The following is a 23325-nucleotide window of genomic DNA, read 5'->3' as shown; positions in this document are numbered from 1 at the left end:
TCAGGGCAAGCGAACCAGGTTGAAGCTCTCAACGTCCTGAACTTGGATTGCTCCCTTCCGCCTATAACCGGCATCACTTTACTGGCTTCGCCCCTTTCCAATCCTTTACGTATGTTCTAGCACCTTGATTGCACTGCTTTCATTGGCCTCGGCAAGTCTTTCCGACCCAGATAGCGCGGGTTTCTAAGGGTTCAACAGCAGAACCCATCACCACCGTGTTTTCCATCATTGGGCAGCCAGAGATAATCGGTCAGCATTCTTTCAATCTTATTCGATACGAAATGAAGATGATGGGCAGAGAACTATAACATGAGGCAAAGCTGCGAACTCAGCCACGCCGGAGAGAGGGCGCAACTAGTGGGAGCAGTCCATCTCAAGAGGTTAGGCTGCCAGGCTGCAACCTAGACAGATTCTATGAAATGTTAGCTTAGAGATTTTAGCTTCCATACAAGCTACAGAGTATTGGCCCAGACCACTAGTCACGGGTCAGCATCGCTAAGATCAGTGGTTGCTGCAGAGTAGGCATATTACCACGCATTAACCCAGTCGCTGCTATCAAACGTGTTAGAGATTCAAATTAAATTCCATTAAATATTTGCCACCGAGCTCTTGTTGTTTCTTTAATCAAGTCCATACAGGACTTTCGATCTTTGCTCCTGGGCTGCTTTTCCCATCAGACCGTTAGCCGCCGTCCCCAGATCTACACGGACGGCTAGGTAGGTACGTCATACTAACGCTCTCCGAGTCTGGGAATCAATCCGAACCGAGAGAAAATTCCGCCAGTCCCTGATGAGTATCGAGCAGAGTGCACAAGATGTTGAAATCGTAAACAAACCACTATACCGTATCGTTTGCGGTTGAGACCGCCGAGCGTCCCAAGGTTGATAGTGCGGCTGTTCCTGCGGACTGACATAATGTCATTTGCCACCCTTTATATACTTCAAAGACCCTGCAATACTAAGCCGATTCTTGAACATGATGATAATTTCTGCAACGCGATCAGAGTATATTACCCTAGTCACTACCCGGGATGCGCCAAGAACCATTTTTTGGTCGAGAAGCACCTAGACCTGTTGATGGGATTGGCGAGCAGACTTCATTCTGTGATGCCGCCATCATCCTCTTATTTTCAATATCGACCTCAGGATTCAAGACCCTGGGTCAGATACACCACCTGCCTCCACAATCCGTAGTTTCTGTTTATTGGCGTTTTAGCTGTGTTTGAGCAACGGCCCCGAGCACATCAAATTTGTTACATCCATCCTTTTCACCCTCGTGTATCGGTGATGAGACCAGCGTAATCTGAGATGCTCCTTTATGACAACTGGTCCAGCAAGGATGTTCGCTGCCTCACTGCTGTCAGGCGTTTTTGGGCGCGCCCATCAGCACCCCGTGCCTTGGGTGCACGGTTTTCTAAAAGTTAGAGTTATGCTCAAGAGCAATAGTATGGTCGCTTAACTCCGGTCTCTGTGGTAACAATCAAGGTAGGTGAACAATACGTATGAACGGAGGAATCAGTATGGCCGCTTAACACCGGTCTCTGAGCCAACAATCCAGTTAGGTGAGCAATATGTATGAACGGAGGAATCTTCCTGGTGATCGCAGGCAGCAAGGATTGATGCGGCTCAAGTGAAGACCAGCCGAGGTAGTTATATCAAGAGCCTGAAAATGGTGGCTCGGGCGCGCGAATCCCGCAGTTCTGCATTGCCGGCAATGGCGCAGCATAGTTCTTACGTTCCGAATGAATCCTGACTGTGAGAAGCCACCATTGGAGAGCTTTTTACTTGAACGTGAATATTCGGTCGAACTCGATCTTCTTGGAAGACTTTGACGTCTCACGTGGCCTAGCTACTTTTCTCCCGTTGGCTGCCTCGACTTAGAGTAAGTGGCTCCCTCATGGAGCTTAATTGTCTCTGTAAAAGGTACGAGGAACGCGTAACGTGCCCGTGCAGCGCCGCGGACTGAAACTGGCTGTGCTAAGCTGCTCAACCCCTCGTGTTGCTGAGGCAGTGAGCGACTCAGGCATGAATTAATTATGCCCGAACGATAGACGGTCGGTCGACCACATAGCCTCCTAATCTTGGCCGGGCTGTTGCTCTCTCTTACTTCATCGGCCGCAACGATACGTGATACGACTGCGCCCCGTTCAGGCTGTTTTTGACGTCTTGCAGCAATGGATGGGATTGGGTCATCCCAATGATGGTCTCAGAGCATCTCAGGATCTTACGGGTCTCGCGTTGAAGTAGATACTGCTACACTCTGTGGTACAAAAAGGACCCGTGGGGCGGTACGGAAATCACGAACGGGCACTGAGGTCAATGTCACATGAAGCGAACACTCAGCAGACACGACCAACAAGTGAATTTCATTCGTCCAAGTTTTGAGCGGTCCTTCGCCTCGCTTTATACGACCAAGGGAGGTGAAGAGCAAATCTCTTCCGGCTCTGATTGTACCTAAGTACACCAGTAGAAACCTCCATATCCAATGAAGTCACACATAACCACATGACAACAGTCTGCTAATCAGGAAACAGAGTGCTTTTTGAAGATCTTTTTCATTCAGGGGAATCTATGCACAGTATGGAAACGTGCCGGCTTCGAGAACCCTCAATTTTTCTCGTCACAAATGCAAACTCCACACTTGGAGACGTAAAACCCAGAAAACACCAAACAACCCACGCTCGCCATTGATCCGTTTAGATTTGGGTGTCGTAAGGCAGAGGAGTGATGGTTTCGGGAGTGGAGCCCTCGACGGTGTGAGCCTCACGAGGCTGGGCAGGCTGGCGCTTGAGGTGAAGGTGGATGCCCTGCTCCTTGGCCTGCTTCTTCTTCTCGGCGTTCTCCTTGACACGCTTGATGAAATCCTCACGGGAGCGAGAGTGCTTGACATGCTCGATGCGGACGTTGATACGCTTCTCGAGGTAGCGGTTGCCGACGACCTTGTAGAGGAGGACACCGACGGAGGACTTGGTGACGTTGTAGACGACACCGGTCTTACCGTTGTAGACCTTGTAGGGCATACTATTTTTATAATCTCAGCATTTTATCCAAAAGAAAAACCACAAGTTAGGTCGAAAACCGGTCATGCAGAACTCGTCGCGGTTGCGGTTTTTCGCCTTGGAAACGGAGATTTCACTAACCCCTTCTGAACGGCACCGTTGACCTTGATGTCCACAATGTCGCCAACCCTGTTGTCACAATCAGTCTCTGTTCCCTCGACTCTCCGTCTGGTATATATGAGAGATTTCGTCGTACCGGTAGGTCTTCAGGTAGGTCGAGACGCGGATCTGACCCTTCTCACGGAAGTTGCGAGAGAAGGCATACTGGTCTCTTCATTAGCGACCGTACAGGATGCGACTAAAAGCATGCTTGCGGTAACATACCCGGGTGCCGGAACGGAGACCGTGGGAGTGACCCATTTTGACGGTTTTTTGGCGTTGAGAGTTGAAACTTGTCGAAAACGAAGAAGTCCCTCGATCTGCCGCCCTCTACGATGGTGTCGCTTTTCGGGGTTCTTAGTGCGCCGTCCTCCGGCCACAAGGGCTAGCCCTACAGTCTATCCCCCATTTGGACCTGACCCACTTTTTTCGCTCCACGGGCTCGGCTATCTTCAAAAAGACTTCCTTCAATCTGTTGGACTTGGAGAAGTCGTTCAGCTGAGTTATTCGACAACCGTTGCGACAGCGCGAAATCTGCAGTCATGGCCCCCGTCCCGTGAGTATATTCGACACCACGAGATCATGATAATTTGAGCATGATTCTAATTACCGTCTCTTCAATGCAGGCGCGTCTACTCCAAGACCTACAAGGTCCCTCGTCGTCGTAAGTGAACCTCAGTTGAAGCGGAAACGCCTCATCGAAATTTACAAGAACGAGGCTAACAATGCGCAGCTTTCGAGTCGGCTCGTCTGTTAGTACTCTCCGGCCACTGATCAGAAGCGTGCTTCTGTTTATGTCGTGTGTTCTTGTTCCCTAACCTGGTTATGCTAGTGACTCGGAACTGAAGATTGTCGGCGAGTACGGCCTGCGCAACAAGCGTGAGGTGTGGCGTGTCCAGTTTACCCTGTCCAAGATTCGTCGTGCTGCTCGGTATGTCAATTGCATAGGGATGACAAGGGCGTGGAATCTAGGCTAACCAACGACCGAATCAGTGAGCTCCTCACCCTCGACGAGAAGGACCCCAAGCGTCTGTTCGAAGGTAACGCTTTGATCCGTCGTCTGGTCCGCATTGGTGTGCTCGATGAGTCCCGCATGAAGCTCGATTACGTCCTGGCCCTCCGTGTCGAGGACTTCCTTGAGCGCCGTCTTCAGACCTGCGTCTACAAGCTTGGCCTCGCCAAGTCCATCCACCACGCCCGTGTCCTGATCAAGCAGCGTCACATCCGTGTCGGCAAGCAGATTGTCAACGTTCCCTCCTACATGGTCCGTCTTGACTCTCAGAAGCACATCGACTTCGCTCTCACCTCTCCCTTCGGTGGTGGTCGCCCTGGTCGTGTCCAGCGCAAGAAGGCTGCTGCTGCTGCCGGTGGCGGTGATGACGAGGGCGAGGAGGACGAGGAGTAAATTATCTAAAATAGGAGTATTGGCGGGTTTCGTTACGGACAATATATCTACGGGGCTTCGATGTCACTGCAGCATCGCGTATAATGTTGTACGACCTTGCATTTCCACGAATCTAAAAAATATTATACAAGGTATAGCCTACGACCCAATTTCGAATCCGATTTTCTAGATATATTTTTTGTCGATTAGTAGTAAAGCCTGTTACTTCGTAGTTGAAACCCCAATATCGCCAGAAACGCCGCCCCGTACTTCGTACATCATAAAGAACCGCCCGTCATTGCTAACCTTCTACTCCCACCAGTTTCTTGAGTGCTTCTTCCGCGCTCCTATACCACCTTCCTGCTTCCTCAAGGCCGTCGCTTTCGCCCTCCTGCTTTTTTCTCTGGGCCTCTCGGGCTTGCATTATTGCTTCTGACTTGCGCCGCTCCAGTATACCTAACTCTCGCTCCATAGTTTCAGCCTCCCGGGTCTTGCGTGGTAGAGTATTTTGCGCAGCAGCGATTTGTCGGTTGAGCGCAGCGAGTTCAGCTTCACGTTTCGCGAGGAGAGACAATGTCGCAGGGAGCGGGAGGTTTTGTGATGACGAGGTTTCTGAATTGGCGATTTGTTTCGCCCGTAGCGCGGCGATGGTTGATTCAAGGTTTTCGATAGACTCAGGGAGTGTAGCGAGTTGAGTCATCTGCAGCTGGACATTGTTGTACCCTGAAAGTCGAGAATCGTTAGAGAACCTTTTTGTCCGGACCCTGGCCAATTTTGAGGATGATGGGTAGCTCTTCGGGTACTTACGAGTTGCTAGATCCCTAGCCATCTTCTCCATCTCCTCCACCATCAATCGGACCTCCTCTTTACGCGCCTTCAGCTCCGCTTTTACCTCTGCCAACTGCGCTTCCAGTTCCACATTCTCGTTATGACCAACAACCAGGGGTGGATCACCCACAATCGCGCGCAGAAATTTCTCTTTTGTCACTTGTTCGACGTACGAGAAGCGCAGCTTGGAGAATAATTCCTATACGGAGACGTTAGACCGCTGCGGCTAACGAGTTGTTCCACCATACCTTGTAGTGCGACAAGTCCGCCTCGAGTGATGCTGGTGATGGACTGTCTACCGTGGAGACATCTGAATTGCGCTTCGAAGGGGTCCTATCCGTGTCTGGGGAGAAGATCGGCTCGCTGATTCGGACGATGGCCAGTTGCGTCTTTAGCTCGCCATGTTCTTGCTCTAGCTGCTTAATCTGCTGACGTATCTGTGCGGCATTTGGTTCAGCCATCTCAGAAACGGATGATTTTTCACGGAGAACAATGTATTATGCAGTGGTTGTGGAAACTGCGCTTAAATGCTGAACTCCACCCCGCGGCAGAATGTGGAGGTAAACAAAACGCTATCTTCAGACTTGGCATTACATTAGTTCGGGCGGTGAACGTGCCCGTCAGTCACATCCGCCTCCATGCAAAACCACTCGTCCTTTCCAAACTCAAATTCCTGCTTCATTTGCATGTGGAGTTGCAGGGTTTTTGTCATGCTGAAGCCGAGGTGATGTAGCCAGAATTCAAACGCGGCATTGCCTTTTCCTTCATACGCCACTTCCAGGTGTTTCCATCATGCCTCTAAAACTAGGGAAGACAATAGGCGATCCAGATGACGATGACTACGTCGCGCAAGTACTCGCAATGGAGGCTCGCGATAGCTCCATGAAGTACTCTGCTCTTGGGATGGAAGCTTACATGCCTGCAAGGTACGTTTCTGCTGTAAGAAAAATCTCCTCAATTACTAATGGATAGTTGCCACAGACCTACAAGTTCCGCCCGCAGGCCCAACACGCGGTTTCTTCGCCATATCATCAAGGAAACGGACAACCACAATGCGGCTCTTAAGAGAAAGGAAGAGAGAGAGACCCGGGAAAGAATGCGACGGTTACGAGACCAGAGCTCGTCTTCGGCGCAAGCGAGCAGCGGGGATCATCGTCATCGTCGTTCACACAGATCCGATGATCGAGATTCGCGACGAGACAGGACGGATCAGGAGGAGAGACATCGCTCTCATCGGAGTTCGCGGAAGAGTCGTTCCGATTCTTTGGATAGAGACCGGCCGCGTGCGTCCCGTCGGGAGCGGGACCGGAATGATGACCGGCACAGGCGTTCTCGGAAGAGTCACCGGCACCATTCATATTCAAGATCGCGAAGTCGCTCCCCGCGTGGGAAGGACTCCGATTCTCACGTCCGTCGTCGACGCCGCCGAACTCGCTCTAGCTCGCGCTCACGGTCGCCAGAGGCTAAAAAGAATCTCAAGGATATAAATTCGACACGCGATCAGAGATCCGCGGCGGGGCTTCAGGATAGGAGATCTGACGATGAATCAGATCCTTTGGAGGAGCTTGTCGGTCCACTGCCCAAGGAAGAGGCGCCAGTTCGATCTCGCGGACGGGGCGCATACAGACCCAATAACAGCAGCATCGACGCTCATTTTGCCCCTGATTACGATCCGTCTCTTGATATACAGCCTGGAGAAGATGAGGTACAAACAAGCCGGCCTAGTCGCCGACCTGTGGCAGGACTTATGACTGGGGATGATGATTGGGAACTTGCCCTGGAAGCTCTACGTGACCGGGCGCGCTGGAAACAGAAGGGCGAGGACAGACTGCGGGAGGCGGGGTTTAATAGTGATATTGTCGAACGCTGGAAGAGCGGCACTCCTGTCGCAACAAGGAGCGATGAGGGCTTGGTGGAGAACGTCAAGTGGTCTACGAAAAGCGAAGGGAGGGAGTGGGATCGAGGGAAGTTTGTAGATGATGACGGGCAAATCAACGTCAAGGCTTCTTGGTAGTCAATGCTACCAATCTGGATTGTGGCAGGCTTCTCGCCTGTTTCTATTATAGAATGACTTGCATGACTTCATGGCTCTGGATTCCCTGCAAATCACCATAATATATATCCCGTAGCTCGTGTAAACCAGAATCGCGTGTTGCGGAAACTAACAACTGCATTAGACTAACCTGTATTCGAAGCAGGATTATGAACGCCTACACCAGAAGTTTCCGGCAGAATTACCTTATCTTTATTAATTCTTATGAAAATGGCACCAACTAATTCCGCACGTTTGTCAGACTGCGGAACAGTTTACTCGGCCCACTTCCCGTACCTATACAAAATATTCTAATCTGATCCATGCCCTAGAAAGTTACCACTTTCCAATCTCCTAGCAAATAATCCTGTATTCCCTTTATATCCCTTCAAAATGACAGACCAGTTCGCTTATACATATCCCTCTCCTCTGGTGGGCTACCAGAACCTTGAGCCACTTCCCGAGTAAGTATCCAGATGGTGTGATCGGACCGATGGATGGTTGAAGAATTACCCCTCACAAGTCACGATCAAGATCATGGTCATGGTATCTAACCCATCGATAAATGCAGGGAAAGGAACGACGACGGGAAGTCCTTGAAGAACCCGCAGCATGGAATTCTCAGTAAAGCCTACGAGGAGTTTCCTGATCCTCTGAACAAGGGTCGACGGGGAGGATTCGATATCCATATCTATCATTTCCAGGTCCGTTTTCCTCTTCGTTCTTCTCTCTACATTGGCAAGACGTTCTATTGACGTATACTGCACAGAATAACCCAGACCAGGTAGCCTATGCGAGGGCACTGTGGGAACGAATTAGACGGGAGTGTAAGGCCCTTGAGCTTTCCTCTTATCAAATATTTACCTCAGACCAACCTCGGTGCTGATCGAATAAAAGTCCCCGAACTCCGGATCTACACCTTCTGGGATAAACCTGTCGGCCCGCACCCAGTCGCCATGTTCGAGGTGAACCTCTTCACGCCCGCCCAGTTCGGCGCCTTCATACCCTGGCTTGTTATATACCGGGGCCCGCTGAGTGTCTTGGTCCATCCGAACACCGAGGCCCATGAGGATGAAAGGAATCACACGCAGAGGGCGATGTGGTTGGGAGATCGAATTCCGCTGGACTTAAGGGTATTCAAGATTATGAAGGAGAAGGAGAGGATAGAGAGGGAGAAGGATGAGAAGAAAGAGAAGTTATGAATCGAGTTTAGTGAGTTGGTATGTAGGGGTGATGTAGTAAATAGTGTGCTGGGGTCTGGTTAAAGATTGGCTTCAGGAGTCACTGGTGAGGACCCATATATATATCTGATTGAAGTTAGATAATGTCATGCGATGAACTAGGATGCGCTCAACAATATAGTAGTATTATGTGATCTGAGAAAGTTATGGTGGCAGCTCTTAAATTCCAGGGGATTGCAACTATGAAATGAATGATCCATTCATCTGACCAGCAGCCAGCCCGTCAGCCGGCCATGGCAAACTTAAGCAATCGCTCCTAATGACCTCGGGATCTCATTAATCTGCAGTATGCATACCCCTCGACCCCAGCACACAAGGGCACCAATCAGGCTCTGCTCACGAACATCCTAAGACTATGCCCCGTGCGTATTATGACCATTCCCCGCCCACGAGCCATCCCCCGGCGCAATAGTTGGCTGTCATTCAGCAGAATGCCTTTTTCTTCCCACCGCGCACGAGTGGATAGACAGGGGCTAACATTGACCGACTGCAATCCGCAGGTCAGTGATCACGGCAGCTGAGGTTCTAGTGTTGTGCAGGGCTGCGTTGTATGTAACAAACCCTGTTCGTGGTCGGGGTATATAGGGTATCGCAGCGCATACGAGGGGTCCTGCATTGAGACCGTGCCAAATTAGAGATTCGCATTTGGTGCTGAGAAGAGAAGACTTTGATCAATCGCGTCGCTAAGATGTCCATGTCCCTTCCTCGTTCTGTAGATGCCGCCCTGGCCGCGACGGCTATACCGGACTACGTGCTGGATTATGGCAAGTTGCTTTCTACATTTGGGTCTAGCGCTACAGAAGAACTGACGAGGCTAGCTCCCCTGGTATGGCTTCACAGTGAAGACCGATACAAGCCTTCCGGCATCGCTGAGCACCTGGATCATGTTTTGCCGAAGGTGAACTATGAACCAATCGAGGGCGCCCCGTCGCCGCTTACGCTAGATAACCTGGATCAGCTCAATGCGCTGGGTAATGAGAGCGTGTATCTGACGTCGCAAGAAGGCATTGACGCGAACCCGCAGCCTGGGTGGTTTTACGGCGCAGAGTTCGATGAGAACGGTCAAGCCAGCGATGTTTCGTCAATTATCGTCGTAAACGATCATGGCGATGGCGAGGTCGATGCGTTTTACTTCTATTTTTACTCGTGAGTTCTTCGTCCGGAACAGGGCGCTCTATCTGCCGGAAGTGCCGTTCTGATCGCGGATAGCTATAATCAAGGAAACACGGTCTTGGGAATGGAGTTTGGCAACCACGTTGGAGACTGGTGAGTAAAGTCGCTTGTGGCAGGGCTTCGAACTGACGGTCGCTGATGCAGGGAGCATAACATGATCCGATTCCAGGACGGGGCGCCGCAGGCCATCTGGTACAGCCAGCACTCTGGAGGGCAGGCATTCACATATGATGCGACAGAGAAGCAGGGAAAGCGGCCCGTAGCATACTCTGGGAACGGGACCCATGCCGTATACTCAACTCCAGGGTGAGATCCCGACGCGGCCGTCCCTTATAAACCCGCATTAACCAGTTCCCAGTGGCCATGATCACACAATCCCCGGCCTTAACCTTCCAGCTGGCTTTCTCGTTGATCAGACGAACCAGGGCGTTTTGTGGGACCCCGCCTTGGGCGCCTATGCGTATGCCTATGTGCCAGCCACGCAGACCTTCGAGCCCTATGACCCCAGCTTCCCAGTGAACTGGTTGGACTTCAACGGGAGATGGGGTGATGATGCGCTCCAGGGAGGCCCTGAATTGTTCGGACAAGCCAAGTACGTGGGAGGGCCCAATGGCCCGAAGTTTAAGAACATTCAGCGGGAGCAGGTGTGTCCAAGCAGCCCATGTATAGTTCTGCCATTCCGAATCTGGAGCGTCGCGTCGCTAGACGCTGCGTCTGCGTCGCCGACTGTTTCTGCGTGATAATATGGCCGACCAGAGTCCCCCCCCACCTTCCCGTTGCTACGAGCCTGGTGAGGCAGAAACCCTCTTCGCAGTTTGCAGGTGTTTTTAGACCTTAGAGAACATCGATCGATTTCTGCTATGTCGTGTATCATATTGTGACGATTTTTGGAATCGAAGATGCCACCGGATGATGATATATCTGTGTAAACATTTCCTAACACTTCCTGCGTACGGACTAGTTGTTCGAGAGGCGAAATCCGACTCGAGTCAGAGTCAGGGGTCGGGAATACCATTGAAAAACGACAGAACCATGAATCGGGGCAACAGTTTCCCTTGGTTAGCGGAGCAAAGGGAACTCGCCCTGGGACATAGTTCGATCGAACGGATGCTGCCTGGGTGGTTGTAGCAGCCAATCAAACACCACATTTCGTGTTTCGTCGGACGGTGTGGATAGCTGAAGGTCGTACGGTAATTTCACGCTTCAAGTCATGCCGGCGCGCAATTTTCTGCCACTAATTACACCGCTCCAATAGAGATCAGGAGAGTCGAGACGGCATTTTCAGAGCGAAGTACAAAGTACTTACAGACGAGGTCTATAAATGCCGGCAGACGGAGAATTTATGCACAGCGGGACAGCAATTGGGCTGTAGAATTGCAAAGTGACAGGCGGAGGACTGCAACCCCCACGTGCCCACTCCACGGCGAACTGCGAGTTTGCGAGTCTGTGGGCTCGTGGAGTGTTTGGGCCACGGCCGGATGAAGCCGCGATGGTCCCAACACCCAAGTCTTGAGACTCGAGAACTCCAAATGTTCGACAGTTATTCTCTTCAAGCCAAATTTCCATGTTCGATGACCGTTGAAATATGAGCCGGCTGGATCCGATTCGATGACCGTCTAGCGAGTCGACTGCATGAACGTTTAAATATGGATGGAGTTTGGCGATCGTCGGGCCCAATTTTGAAGGCTTATGCCGGTCGCACTGGGTCATAGACCTCCCCAGCTCGGCCTCGGTCACACCCAATCCAGCCCAAGTCTATCGTTATGTTCAGCGGTCATGGAGCACCGCAAAGGTGGACTTCGCTACCAGCGACATTAGTATCAGTCCATCAGAGGATCAGTTCATCCGTATATCAGTGCAGCAGTGCATCGGTCCAGCAAACCAGCGAAGGGCTGCCGCTGAGACGGGAAGTTCTCGAATGGCGGCCGTCCAGCACTCGCAGACCAAACCTAAACCCAGCCAAGCCAGTCGGAGTGGGGGAGTCTAGACTTAGTCCCTTGACGTTTTTTTGCCCCTGAATCGCTTCAGCCAGAGCTCAAGCTGCCTGTGTTTTGGAGAACTTGCGGCCAAGAGACTGTAGAATGGTAGAACAAAGTAGCAGAGACGAGCGTCTGCAGCTGGTGCAAGATCCTGCCGCGCTTCAAATCTCGACCTCGCCCGCGCCATCCCCTGTACGCCGCCAGTTGGGCTGCAGCAAGCACCTCGTGCGCTGCTGTACAAGAGTTCGTCAGTCTAGAAAGCAGTTCTCAGTGCTCACTGGCCGATCTTCATTCAGTCTGCCCGCCGTCCAGGCCTCTCGTTTCATTTCTCTCTTCCGTTCTCTCTCCCCTCTCCTTTCCTTCACTCCATTCCTTCCCATTTCCTTTCTTCTGTTGATCGTTCTCACTTATATGCGCCGCATCAGTCGGACGCTGTGAGCAGGCTATTTCGATTCTCTGCCCCTGCAATTCGAGCCTGGGAAAAGCGTGAAAAACTACCGCAATTTCGTCGTCCGGATCTGCCGTTCTTCGACGTCTCTTGCTCGCCAATTCTCCTTCGAAGGCACAGTCTCAATCACTCGGCATTCGCTTGCTGGACTCGTGAAGTGTCGATATAGTTAGCCTCTGCTTCTTTGAATTGACGTTCAGGGCATATTTCCCGTCGTGGTCTCGGGTCGACGGTTGCGTGGATCCGATCGATTTCATCGCTGGTGATAGAACCAACGGCGCAAGGATCGGGTTTAATTAGGGACCATTACGGACCATTCCAAAAAATCTGGTGAGTGCCTGATGGGACGTGCAATCGTCGCAATTAGATACCATATATGTACCTCTCATTTGCGAAGAATCTAAATCTGAGACAGCAGCCACTCGCAGGTCCCCACTCTGACTGACAGGCCCCTCGTGTTACAGAATCGAGTCCTACAGGTATCTTACCGATGGCGGCTACTGCAACAAGACCCCGGACCCCCGGCCGGAGCCAAGCTCCCATCGACCCTCCTCCTGTCCCTTCAGAAAATGGTCACTCCCAGACCAAGGATTCTTCGCGCAGAACTTCTTCGTCCCTAGGCTTCCTGCGCCGTTCCAAGTCGACTGAACCAATCGGGACCAAGCCCCGTGGCAAAAAGATGTCCAAGGCCCAGATGGAAGAGGAGCTTCGGCGTCAGCGTGAGGCACGGCCGAAACAACCTCCACGTCTGCCTGACTTCTCGCCTCCTCCAGTCATCGAAACCTTTGGGGGCGACGAAACCCGCAATGGTGTTGCTGACGTTACCAGCCCTCTTTCACCCAGTCAATCTCGACCGTCCCGTAGCGCGATGAGTACTCCGGTGCCGCCTGACTACAGCGACCCCTACGCTCGAACTGAGAGCATGACCCATCGCGGCCGTTACAGCTATGCAAGCAGCTATGTCAGCACCGTTAACAACCCGCGCAGACTGCGCCGCCGCAAGGACCCTACTCCGTACAAGTGAGTAGAGCGTGCACCATGGAAGCCGACGAGACCGTGCTAACACTAGATACAGTATTCTTGTCATCGGTGCGCGAAATTCAGGCAAGACTTCGTTTCTTAGCTTTCTCCGCAAGTCGCTGGCTCTGCCCCCGCATAAACATCCCTCGCGTGCGCCTGACGAAGTGGAATATGATAACCACAACCCCGCCAGCGAAGGATACACTTCCCACTACCTTGAAACCGAAATCGATGGGGAGCGTATTGGTCTGACCCTCTGGGACTCCCAGGGGCTCGAGAAGAACGTCGTCGACATCCAGCTGCGTGGTGTTACTGGCTTCCTGGAGAGTAAATTCGAAGAGACGTTGAACGAGGAAATGAAAGTCGTCCGTTCTCCTGGAGCCCGCGACACCCACATCCACTGTACTTTCTTGATTCTCGACCCGTCGCGACTGGATGAAAATATCGCGGCTGCGGAGCGCGCTGCTCAAGGAACGCCTCGGGCGTCTGATTCTAAAGTTCTGGGAGTCCTCGACGAAAATCTCGATCTCCAGGTTCTTCGGACCGTTATCGGCAAGACCACGGTCGTTCCTGTGATTAGCAAGGCCGATACTATCACCGCGGCGCACATGACATACCTCAGGAAAGCAGTGTGGGACAGCCTGAAGAAGGCCAACATCGACCCTCTTGAAATCCTTACCCTTGAAGACCAGGAGGAGTACACGTCTTCAGAGGGCGAAGACGAAGAGGACGGCGAGACTCCAGAAGCTGAAGACGCCCCCGGCGAAACTGAAGACGACCAGACTAAACAGGAGACCGAGCCGAAAGCGCCAGAATCCCCTACACAACGCAGTGAGGGCTCTCAGAAAGACGTCGCTTCCCAGGCTGTTCCCCTACTTCCTTTCTCGATTCTGTCGCCCGACAAATACTCGCTCCAGGGCGATGGTCCCATTGGTCGCAAATTTCCTTGGGGTTTTGCTGACCCGTACAATCCAGAGCACTGCGACTTCCTGAAACTCAAAGACTCCGTGTTCAGCGAATGGCGTTCTGAACTGCGTGAGGCTAGCCGTGTTATCTGGTATGAACGCTGGAGAACCAGCCGCCTGAACCGTCACGATGCTATTGCTTCGCCAAAGCCAAGATCATTCGGCGGCAGAACCGGCCCTGACTTTGCACGTCGGCCAAGGTAACTGGTACCACAGCTTTTCGGCTCTGTCTTTTCGAAACCTCGACTTTTCCTTGATTCAATTCCCCTCCTTCTCTTCTCCAATTTCCTTACTTCTTGTGCGGTCGTGCGCTGCTGGCTCTGCCTTGGCACCTCTGATCGCCCCTTGAGCCGAAACAGGTGACCTTGTTATCCCGCGGTCCCTGTCTCGACTCGGCCGTTACGACTTCTGATAACGTCTGACTACAACGATACGCAGCGGCCTCAGGCATGCTCAAAATGGTAAGCCGGAATCGACCTTCGACGCGCGGCTCTTGCACGTTTTGAGGCTCTGCATGCATAGCAGAGGTAGATGCAAGCCTCTTCACTGAGGCCTTGGATCTACCAAGCTGACCCATCTGCGCCACGGCCGAAATCTATCATCCTTGGATGCGCAGTCGGAAGATATGCCTTATTTACGTTCGAACTTCGACTTTGTTTTATGTTCATTATACCACCTTTTGTTCTACTACTAGGATGTCACTGCCATATTCCGGTGTCTTTGACCCGACCCGTCCCATTTTGTGTACCCCGGTGTCAATCAAATTGGAAACTCCCAGAGCTGACCGTTGGTTAACTCCAATTTTTCTCTTATTTCGCCTCGCTTCCACCCCATGTATTCTTGATTATTTGCAGTCTTACTGTGGAAGAATACCACATCCGCTTCTTTTCTCAATCTTGTGAGAATCGTGTACTCTGTAGGACCTAGGTCAACCGGCCTCGTTAAGCGCCCGGTTCTTCAAGGCTATGAATCCTGCGACTGCAACCACCCGCTGATTCCAGTGAGAAGCAGCCAATGGCGCGAGTCTTTTATACGGCCCTGGGCTGGGGCAGAGCGGTTGGATGGCCCGCCAGCCTTGCTTGCAGGGGCCGGCTGATGCAATACGAGCACTAGCCTAGTCTCCGAGGCATTTCTGTGCGTGACTCGTCATTCCTCCATTCAGCTGAGCTTGCTGCTTCTTGTTACACACCAGACGCTAGAGAGTCGCCAGTCAAGCGATCGAAGCAGTGGAGCTAGTCTGCACACCCGCAGTAGTAGAGCCTTGGACGATGCATTGTAAGCTCCGTATGCGGCTCCAAATGGCTGAAGAGAGTGGCGACGATTGGAAATCGCACTGCGGAATCGACAGAATCGCTGCCAGACTGCCAATTATGCATAGCTTGTGCATGGGACACAGAATCTGTAACATGGCTGGGAAAAGTTGTGTGTCTCGCCCCCAACCTCTTCAGCTGGGGGCATATTTTCGGTTCAGCCGCAGGGCGAATGAAGAACAGATTAAACAAAAAGTCGGGAGATCCTGCCCCTCCTTGGGGTTGGAGTTTCGAGCTTAGATTAGACGCTCTTCTTGCCTTCTGGATTCTTCCTCTTTTTTGGTTTCTGCTTCGTCCCCTCTCCCTCTCGCTTGACTGCGGTGTTTGTGCGCATCCCCTCCTACCTTTCTGACCCCGCAATACTTTGTAGTAGGACAAACACACCGCATTGCATCCGCCACTGCTGTCCGCCCTGGGCACTCGAACAGTTTGTGGGGAAGCTTCAGTGCTCGAAAATCGTCGGCTTCTTCTTGCGTGCCTCTAGGTCCAGTCGATGTCTCTCCAGGTCAACGACCCACGGTCGCGAGGCCGGTCCAGGTCCCCCAGCGGCCGGACCCGTGATCGTTCCACGTCCCGCGACCCTCGCCTGCCTTCTCCTGGCCCTGGCCCCGATCCCGCGAGGAAGAGCAGTTATCTACTCGCTGAAACTGTCGACGAGAAAGCGCGCACGAGTCGGGGCGCCAGCCCCCTCCGTGGTTACCGTAAGACGTCTCGCTACGACTCTGACTCGGAGCATGAGCGTGAGCGCGAGCGCGAGCGCGAGGCTAGAGATTCATATACGCGCTTACGGAACGATCGCGACTACTACTATCATTCCGATTCTGGAGAGAGTCGAGGCGCGACGAAGCGGAGCAGCCAGCGGTATTCTCAGCCGCCGCAGCGGAGCTCCGCGCAGCTTGATGCGTATTCGGATGAAGACATTTATTCGGATTCAGACGATGATTTGGCCTACGGTGATATTCCTGAAGGTTTGGAGCGTGGATATTATGGGTACAAGGGCAATTCCGCTGCGACCCGGCCTCCTTCAGAGAAGCCGCTCATGACGGGAGCGCTCAATGCGGGAACCAGCCCCAGGCATAGTGCAGATGTAGTCAGTGGCTATTCCAGATATGGCCCTGGTCAGCCTGCGCGCACGGGACCGCCTACTTCAGAGCCACAGTCTGCTTGGGCACCTGTACCAGATTGTGAGAAACCGGGCTTTGTGCCGCCGACATCAGCCGGGGATTCAATGCCCGGGGCGTTTCCGACCACGACCTCGGGCCCGCACACAACGCAGTATGTTAGCTCGGACCCTGTGCAGAATCCGCATGTCCAGTGGAATACGCAGCCTCCGACATCTGGCGCGCCATATGCCGCACCCGTGAGCGCAGCGAGTCATCAACGCAACCCTTCGGGAGATCCCAATCTCTACGCCAACCCACCAGCTTTTAAGTATGCGCAGATCGACCCCAATGTCCGGTACTCGGCTAAGCCCGCGACGGCAACTACGTACGCGCCGCCTTCCAAGGCCAGTGGCCAGACAAGCGACGGCCAATACGCCGGGGTTAGGTACACTACAGCCCCTCAGTACTCGACCACGGCTACGAGTGGACCACAGTATATTGAGATTGCGCCGGGAAGTCGACAAACTCGTCCGGCCAGTCTCAGCGTTTCAACCAACAACCTGAGTGTTTCCGGCCCTGATCCTAATAACCCACCGGCTAGCCCATTGCTGGAGGCATACAAAGGGACATATCAAAGCATATCCCCCATGCCGTCACCGATCCTGATCGCGCCGAGAGACGACGACATCTCTGACCTCGAACCGCTGGATCACAGCACAGATAGCGAACGGCGAAGAAGACGCAAGTCCAAGAAATCCAAAGACGAAGAAGGAGGCCTCAAGGAGCCCAAAAGCGATCGCTCTAAACGAGGAAACAGCCGCGTACGGCATGGACGCCACGAATCCAGAGACTCTAGAGGAGGCGGCCCCGACTCTGTTGCCCTGGTATCCCCTGGCACAGACCGACGAAAAGAGGTATCCTTCTACGATGCCACAGACGACGCCCTCGCGCTACGTGACGCCCTCTCGCACTCGCGAAACATTGACACCAAAACTCTAATCCAGGTGCTCCCTCACCTAACCAATCACGAGATGCTCGACCTCCGAAAGGAATACAAAAAGCACGTTAAGATCCACGGCAAGGGTGTCAACCTGGCCAAACACATCCGCGTCAAATTGGGCAACAGCGCCTTCGGCAAAGTGTGCTACGCAACCGCCCTCGGCCGCTGGGAATCCGAAGCCTTCTGGGCAAACTGCTATTACCAGTCTGGCTCGTCCAGACGCGAGCTCCTCATCGAGTCCCTCTTTGGCCGCAGTAACGGCGAGATGCGCGAGATCAAGGAATCCTTCAAAGACTCGCGGTACCTTGACAGCCTAGAGAAGTGCATGAAGGCCGAGCTGAAGGCAGACAAGTTCCGCACGGCGGTCCTACTCGCGCTCGAAGAGGGCAGGCAGAGCGAGCGCGATCCCATTGATGCCGAGCTTGTCCATCGTGACGTCCAGGCTCTCCATGCAGCTCTTGTTTCGCGAAACGGTGGCGAGACGGCCATGATATATATCATTGTGCGCCGGAGCGACTCGCATTTGCGCGAGGTCTTGCGCGCCTACGACAAGATTTACCAGCGGAACTTTGCGCGGGATATGATCCAGAAATCTCAAAATCTTGTGGTGAGTTTTCTTCTCCTTTTTCCTTCAGGTCTCTTTATACTTACTCATCTGTGAATAGGGCGAAACTCTAGCACATATTTTGAATGGAGCAATCAACCGACCTATGCGCGATGCACTTCTTCTCCACCAGGCTCTTCGGGAGTCCCGATCTGGTAGAGAGAGATCGGAGTTGTTGATTTCCAGACTTGTTCGCCTCCACTGGGAACCAAGACATCTTGAGAATGTAAAGGTCGAGTTCCGGCGGCGATATGGCGAACGACTGGAGGAGGCTATTGCGGAGGAAATCTTGCCCAGTAGTGGTGGCAGTGAGTGGGGAGAGTTCTGTATACAGTTGGCGCGCAGCTCGAAGACGCATGCGTCAAAGAGTTGAGAGCGTCTATGTGCCTATTTTATATGTCTCTGCTTTCTATTTTATCTCTTCTTTTGGCGGAATCTCTCTCGGCCTGAGCTATGATTCTCGAAGGCGGCTTGTATGATGATTTATGAAAATTTGGACAGCTTGTCCCTAAATATGTGACCTTTTAAATCGCGTAACGGTTGGCAATAGAAACATGGGCGGGTACACAAGTTCGTTGTTTGCTGTTTGCTGTTTCTACCAATTTACCATACTTAAGGAGGATGAAACGATGCGAGGACTGGTGCTGGTGTCACGATTCTACTCTCGTCAAGCCAACGGCACGGATACCCAATGTCTAGGATGTACGGCATTCTGAAATGATCCGTGTACTGTACAAGTACTCCATACTACGTACCACAAGATTGATCACCATATAATCAAACCTCGAGAGGCTGCTGGGCGTATAACTGCTGGTGTCGAACCGCGAAATTGTTATACCTTGGAGGCTCCGGTCCCAACATGTAGGCACTAACGAACCCTGGTCCGCTATGCTGTGCGAGTATCAGCACCTCAGCTTGCAGTGTTCGCCTACTTGATCCGTAACCCAGACCGGCAAGGCCTGATTGTCCCATGTCCTCTGTACCTGCGTGGATGGGCAACTCCCAACATCTGCTGTGCCAAACGAAGCGGATTGCTCCAAGCTTGTTCGTCAACATTCGCCTTCACGGCGAGGCCGAAACGGACCTCTGTGTGTCCATACCCCTTTCAGCTTTCTGTTTATGCGTCATCTGTGCTGAGGATATACGCCGAGCCGCAGGAGGGGCAAGTAGCGGGTTAATGACGGGGCCTCCGCATTTCTCTTTGATTCTGGCTGTTGGAGTGTCGCTTGGCTCGGGTTGGGCTGGGTCATGCACGGATCTGCATCAAGTCAGTCTCTTGTGATGTACGCTGATCCGGTGATGTACATATGAGGGGTAGAAGATACTCGGGGCACACACTGGCTTTGTATGGTGGGGACGGTGTCACACAATGCAGGCACAGACATCCAGCCAACAACTCTGTCCAGAGTATGCAAACAATGAGTAGCCAGTCGGTTGCCAGGATTTTCGTTGCAGCGCAGGACAGCCAAGAGAAGAACCAGGGAAATGAGGCAATATCTAGTCCAGTCTCTTGCATGATCCTCTCCAGCGTCATTCCGTACAGGAATGTGAGGGGCCTTATATGGAAATATTGCTTGGGATGACAAAGGGTGTGAAGAGTGAAGGGTTCCTTCAAGTGCTGGACGGAAGAGTAGAGGACTCTGAGGCATGGCACCTTCCTCTTTAGGTACTCTCCAGTCCCATGTTTTCGCCTCGCTCCTCGCTCTCCAGCTCCTCTGTTTTCCCGCACAACACTTCTCTCCTCGGTATGCTCCTGCTCTGGATCAGCTTGGAACCCTCTCATAACCCTCCGAGAGGCCCCCACGTTCTTGAATAACCCATGCTACCACGGCAAATGACCTTATTGACGGCGTAACAGATCTACTTTCGCTTGGTCGAACTCCATGCTTACTTCTAAGCTTGGCTACTATAGGCTCCCGCGCCGTTCTGAGTAGATCCTCCCTGGTCAGTCGTATTTCAAACCGTTCTGCAGAGTAGCGGTGGAGCATATAAGAGATACTCATGATTGATTCTTATAGGGACGGATCTTCTCTGTGGAATATACACCCAATTTGAAACCCCTGCTTCCTTCGCTCGATTGGCTATTTTCTTTCGTTTTCACTGTGTATAATGTCGACTGCAAGCGCTGGTGCAGATAGAATGGTCGGTCAGACGACATTATTCGAGAAAGTTATGCCTATGCATGTGCAGATGCTTTTGCCTCGATTCGAAAGAGTCTAGACAGGGCTTTCCACATGCTGGCACCAAGCGTCGACTCCTAGAATACTATAAAGAATCCTTCATCCGCCTGGAATGCAAGATCTATCCACTGTACAGCCGTGCCTAGCATTCCGCTGCCCATTCCCAAGGGCCACATTGCTGCTTGATTATTTGTCACTCCTTGAGCTTGCTTCATAAATCTTCTGTGTTGAGTTTAAACTGGCCCTGATAAAAGGGGGTTGCACGGCTGAGGATCACCTACCCAGATCAACATGCGTATTTTTCTATTAGGCATCCTGTGCGCATCCCTGGCTATCCTTACAGAAGCCGCATCGACTTTTTCTCCAGCTCGCCCTCCGGCTCTTCCTCTAGCGGTCAAATCCCCGTACTTGAGTACTTGGCTGCCGGCAGGAAAAGATGGCGGCAATGGAGGCTACCTTGCAGGGGAATGGCCAACGTTCTGGGAGTGAGTGCTATGAACCTGGCATAATCATCACAGAGAGCTGAGAACGAATCATTGGTATAGAGGCCAAATAACAGGATGGGCTGGCCTAATTCGTGTGGATGGCCAGGTCTATACATGGATGGGCCTTCCAGGCTCAACAACTGTGAACCAGACTGCGTATGAGTACACTTCAACGAAGAGCATTTTCACCATGCATATTGGTGATATGGTAGAGATGAAGATAACCTTCCTTTCACCCATTACACCGAATGATCTTCGACGGCAGTCCCTAGTGTTTTCGTATCTTGACGTGAGTGTCACCTCGCTCGACGGACAGTCCCACAGTGTACAGGTGTACGCCGACATATCAGCTGGTGAGTTTACCTGGACATACTTCAGCCAAGTGAAAACTATTTATTGATTGTTCTCTAGAATTTGTGTCTGGCGACCGTTCCGCCATAGCACAATGGGACTATGGTGTAACCAGTGACGGCGTAGCCTATCATAAGATCTATCGCCAGACACCGCTTCTCTTCTCTGAGCATAGAGACCAAGCTGAATGGGGTGACTGGTACTGGGCAACCGACAATGTAGCGGGACTCACTTACCAAGCTGGTCCAGATATTGATGTGCGGGGAGCTTTTGCGCGCAATGGAAAGCTAACTAATAACAACGACGCTAACCACAGAGCTATCTCCAACAACTGGCCGGTGTTTGGTTTTGCCCATGACCTTGGGTCTATCAGCTCTTCTACTAGGGTGCTTTTCTCAATAGGACTAACCCAGCGAGAGGCGATCCAGTATAGCGGGAGCTCTTCCACCCTTTCTCCTTTGCCTGCTCTGTGGACGAGCTATTTTAGCACTGCCTTGGATGCCGTGAGTGCTCCCCCTGTAGAAGCTAGACACCCTGGGACTTACTCAGAGACCCTATTTTAGCTTGACTTCTTCCACCATGATTATCAGAAGTCAAACTCTCTTTCTTCAGATCTTGATCGGCGAATTGCACAAGATTCCGTTGCCGCTGCCGGTCACGACTACCTTACCATTACATCCCTCAGCATTCGTCAAGCTTTCGCTGCAACCCAGCTGTGTGGGCCAGCCAATGATCCTTATCTCTTTATGAAAGAAATCTCCTCCAACGGCAACATGAACACGGTAGATGTGATCTTCCCTGCTCATCCCGTCTTCTTATACACCAACCCAGCACTGCTTAAATATCTCCTGCGTCCACATTTTGAGATCCAGGAGTCTGGCAATTACCCCAACTCCTATGCCATGCATGATATCGGTGCTCATTACCCTAACGCTACAGGCCACCTGGATGGCAATGACGAGCCAATGCCATTAGAGGAGTGTGGTAATATGGTGATCATGGCTCTAGCATATGCACAGAAGGCCAGGGACACAGGGTACCTGGAAAGCCACTATACAATACTGAGACGTTGGACGGAGTACTTGATTGAAGATTCTCTCTATCCGGCGAACCAAATATCGACAGATGATTTCGCGGGTCCATTGGCGTACGTCCCTACTGACGTATAGTTGCCTCTCGAACCAAACTAATGGCGTCTCTAGGAACCAAACCAACCTTGCCCTGAAGGGAATAATCGGTATCGAGGCCATGTCTGTCATCGCTAGCCTGGCAGGCGACTCTGATGATAAGAAGAATCTCACCAATTACGCCCACGATTATATCGAAAAATGGCAGATTTTGGGAATTACACGTAACACAACGTATCCGCATACAACATTGTCATACGGATCAAACGAGTCTCATGGTTTGTGTACTCCACAATGTGGTGCTTGGCTAGTACTGATTTTTTTAAGGACTCCTGTACAACCTTTACGCTGATCGCGAGCTACGTCTGAACCTGGTCCCGCAATCTGTGTATGACATGCAGAGCAACTTCTACCCGACGATCCAGGGTCAATACGGAGTGCCACTGGATACCCGCCATCAATACACAAAAGGTACGTTGCCATCTACTCGTCGCAGAGGTATAATTGACTGTCTCAGGTGATTGGGAGCTCTTCACGGCAGCAGTTGCATCGGTAAGCACACGAGACATGTTCATCAAACTACTTGCCCAGTGGATAAACGAAACGCCAACGAACCGTCCACTTACGGATCTCTATGACACCGTAACCGGAGAGTAAGTGTAGTTACCTAGAATTTAGGAGACACTTTACTGATTTACTCAGCTACCCACCGGTAGTTTTCATCGCTCGACCTGTCATGGGCGGAGCTTTCGCTTTGTTGCTTCTCGACTGAAATTCTTCTCAGGTACATACATGCTTTATCAGGTCGAAGAACGGCTAAGCGGTCCATTGCCAGTATTTGTGTTAGATGTGATATATATGGTCGTGCTTAAGATGTGTAACATTGTGTGGTAGTATATAGCATCAGTTATAGCCCTTTTCAACGCCCTCTGGGTAGC

General features: G+C 52.0%; 10 protein-coding genes across 10 annotated transcripts; 8 read left to right on the top strand and 2 right to left on the bottom strand.

Annotated features, from left to right (window-relative positions):
* Positions 1 to 2695: 2695 nt before the first annotated feature.
* Positions 2696 to 3418, bottom strand: BDW70DRAFT_153359 (60S ribosomal protein eL21; the record flags this gene model as incomplete). The annotated part of the gene is made up of 4 exons (XM_073739621.1): positions 2696 to 3020; positions 3140 to 3187; positions 3255 to 3322; positions 3383 to 3418. The coding sequence occupies 4 exons, from the start codon at positions 3416 to 3418 to the stop codon at positions 2696 to 2698; spliced, it is 477 nt and encodes a 158-aa protein (XP_073592248.1).
* Positions 3419 to 3600: 182 nt separating this feature from the next.
* BDW70DRAFT_143333 (40S ribosomal uS4 domain-containing protein) lies at positions 3601 to 4734 on the top strand. The gene is made up of 5 exons (XM_073738089.1): positions 3601 to 3713; positions 3784 to 3821; positions 3891 to 3909; positions 3990 to 4088; positions 4151 to 4734. Exons 1-5 carry the CDS (start codon positions 3700 to 3702, stop codon positions 4560 to 4562), a joined length of 582 nt encoding a protein of 193 aa, XP_073592247.1. The 5' UTR covers positions 3601 to 3699; the 3' UTR covers positions 4563 to 4734.
* A 3-nt stretch (positions 4735 to 4737) lies between these two features.
* On the bottom strand, positions 4738 to 5880 carry BDW70DRAFT_143332 (uncharacterized protein). The gene is made up of 3 exons (XM_073738088.1): positions 5618 to 5880; positions 5349 to 5568; positions 4738 to 5264 (listed from the first exon to the last, which is right to left on the bottom strand). The coding sequence occupies exons 1-3, from the start codon at positions 5828 to 5830 to the stop codon at positions 4843 to 4845; spliced, it is 855 nt and encodes a 284-aa protein (XP_073592246.1). The 5' UTR covers positions 5831 to 5880; the 3' UTR covers positions 4738 to 4842.
* Positions 5881 to 6028: 148 nt separating this feature from the next.
* On the top strand, positions 6029 to 7499 carry BDW70DRAFT_111888 (uncharacterized protein). The gene is made up of 2 exons (XM_073734560.1): positions 6029 to 6295; positions 6351 to 7499. The coding sequence occupies exons 1-2, from the start codon at positions 6162 to 6164 to the stop codon at positions 7381 to 7383; spliced, it is 1167 nt and encodes a 388-aa protein (XP_073592245.1). The 5' UTR covers positions 6029 to 6161; the 3' UTR covers positions 7384 to 7499.
* Positions 7500 to 7596: 97 nt separating this feature from the next.
* On the top strand, positions 7597 to 8746 carry BDW70DRAFT_143328 (uncharacterized protein). The gene is made up of 4 exons (XM_073738087.1): positions 7597 to 7865; positions 7973 to 8105; positions 8171 to 8228; positions 8299 to 8746. The coding sequence occupies exons 1-4, from the start codon at positions 7795 to 7797 to the stop codon at positions 8601 to 8603; spliced, it is 567 nt and encodes a 188-aa protein (XP_073592244.1). The 5' UTR covers positions 7597 to 7794; the 3' UTR covers positions 8604 to 8746.
* Positions 8747 to 9330: 584 nt separating this feature from the next.
* BDW70DRAFT_153354 (uncharacterized protein) lies at positions 9331 to 10646 on the top strand (the record flags this gene model as incomplete). Its single annotated transcript, XM_073739620.1, has 5 exons — positions 9331 to 9788; positions 9852 to 9908; positions 9960 to 10121; positions 10174 to 10459; positions 10521 to 10646. The coding sequence occupies 5 exons, from the start codon at positions 9331 to 9333 to the stop codon at positions 10644 to 10646; spliced, it is 1089 nt and encodes a 362-aa protein (XP_073592243.1).
* Positions 10647 to 11817: 1171 nt separating this feature from the next.
* BDW70DRAFT_111842 (uncharacterized protein) lies at positions 11818 to 12440 on the top strand. Its single transcript, XM_073734558.1, has one exon. The coding sequence runs from the start codon at positions 11897 to 11899 to the stop codon at positions 12230 to 12232; it is 336 nt and encodes a 111-aa protein (XP_073592242.1). The 5' UTR covers positions 11818 to 11896; the 3' UTR covers positions 12233 to 12440.
* aspE (septin) lies at positions 12441 to 14633 on the top strand. The gene is made up of 3 exons (XM_073734559.1): positions 12441 to 12572; positions 12658 to 13262; positions 13318 to 14633. The coding sequence occupies exons 2-3, from the start codon at positions 12733 to 12735 to the stop codon at positions 14429 to 14431; spliced, it is 1644 nt and encodes a 547-aa protein (XP_073592241.1). The 5' UTR covers positions 12441 to 12572; positions 12658 to 12732; the 3' UTR covers positions 14432 to 14633.
* Positions 14634 to 15736: 1103 nt separating this feature from the next.
* On the top strand, positions 15737 to 18784 carry anxc4 (annexin ANXC4). The gene is made up of 2 exons (XM_073738086.1): positions 15737 to 18247; positions 18306 to 18784. Exons 1-2 carry the CDS (start codon positions 16031 to 16033, stop codon positions 18615 to 18617), a joined length of 2529 nt encoding a protein of 842 aa, XP_073592240.1. The 5' UTR covers positions 15737 to 16030; the 3' UTR covers positions 18618 to 18784.
* A 1931-nt stretch (positions 18785 to 20715) lies between these two features.
* On the top strand, positions 20716 to 23311 carry gta1 (glutaminase GtaA; the record flags this gene model as incomplete). Its single annotated transcript, XM_073743210.1, has 8 exons — positions 20716 to 20909; positions 20970 to 21262; positions 21321 to 21763; positions 21824 to 22407; positions 22463 to 22665; positions 22715 to 22858; positions 22905 to 23040; positions 23090 to 23311. The coding sequence occupies 8 exons, from the start codon at positions 20716 to 20718 to the stop codon at positions 23157 to 23159; spliced, it is 2067 nt and encodes a 688-aa protein (XP_073592239.1). The 3' UTR covers positions 23160 to 23311.
* Between the last annotated feature and the right edge of the window lie 14 nt (positions 23312 to 23325).

Source organism: Aspergillus foveolatus (assembly GCF_047715535.1).
Source record: "Aspergillus foveolatus strain CBS 279.81 unplaced genomic scaffold BDW70scaffold_72, whole genome shotgun sequence".
Taxonomy (NCBI): domain Eukaryota; kingdom Fungi; phylum Ascomycota; class Eurotiomycetes; order Eurotiales; family Aspergillaceae; genus Aspergillus; species Aspergillus foveolatus.
Note: the sequence above shows the minus strand (reverse complement) of the source record. Positions and strands in the feature narration are given on the sequence as shown.

Bases quoted from the DNA above. Each gene is read 5' to 3' on its own strand.
- BDW70DRAFT_143333 (XM_073738089.1), top strand. The intron at 4,089-4,150 runs GTATGTCAATTG...CGACCGAATCAG, and splicing joins AAGATTCGTCGTGCTGCTCG to TGAGCTCCTCACCCTCGACG.
- BDW70DRAFT_143332 (XM_073738088.1), bottom strand. From the start codon at position 5,830: ATGGCTGAACCAAATGCCGCACAGATACGTCAGCAGATTAAGCAGCTA. The intron at 5,569-5,617 runs GTATGGTGGAAC...GTCTCCGTATAG, and splicing joins CGGACTTGTCGCACTACAAG to GAATTATTCTCCAAGCTGCG. The intron at 5,265-5,348 runs GTAAGTACCCGA...CTCGACTTTCAG, and splicing joins GGCTAGGGATCTAGCAACTC to GGTACAACAATGTCCAGCTG.
- BDW70DRAFT_111888 (XM_073734560.1), top strand. From the start codon at position 6,162: ATGCCTCTAAAACTAGGGAAGACAATAGGCGATCCAGATGACGATGAC. The intron at 6,296-6,350 runs GTACGTTTCTGC...TAGTTGCCACAG, and splicing joins GAAGCTTACATGCCTGCAAG to ACCTACAAGTTCCGCCCGCA.
- BDW70DRAFT_143328 (XM_073738087.1), top strand. From the start codon at position 7,795: ATGACAGACCAGTTCGCTTATACATATCCCTCTCCTCTGGTGGGCTAC. The intron at 7,866-7,972 runs GTAAGTATCCAG...CGATAAATGCAG, and splicing joins AACCTTGAGCCACTTCCCGA to GGAAAGGAACGACGACGGGA. The intron at 8,106-8,170 runs GTCCGTTTTCCT...TATACTGCACAG, and splicing joins TCCATATCTATCATTTCCAG to AATAACCCAGACCAGGTAGC.
- BDW70DRAFT_111842 (XM_073734558.1), top strand. From the start codon at position 11,897: ATGGTAGAACAAAGTAGCAGAGACGAGCGTCTGCAGCTGGTGCAAGAT.
- aspE (XM_073734559.1), top strand. From the start codon at position 12,733: ATGGCGGCTACTGCAACAAGACCCCGGACCCCCGGCCGGAGCCAAGCT. The intron at 13,263-13,317 runs GTGAGTAGAGCG...CACTAGATACAG, and splicing joins AAGGACCCTACTCCGTACAA to TATTCTTGTCATCGGTGCGC.
- anxc4 (XM_073738086.1), top strand. From the start codon at position 16,031: ATGTCTCTCCAGGTCAACGACCCACGGTCGCGAGGCCGGTCCAGGTCC. The intron at 18,248-18,305 runs GTGAGTTTTCTT...ATCTGTGAATAG, and splicing joins AGAAATCTCAAAATCTTGTG to GGCGAAACTCTAGCACATAT.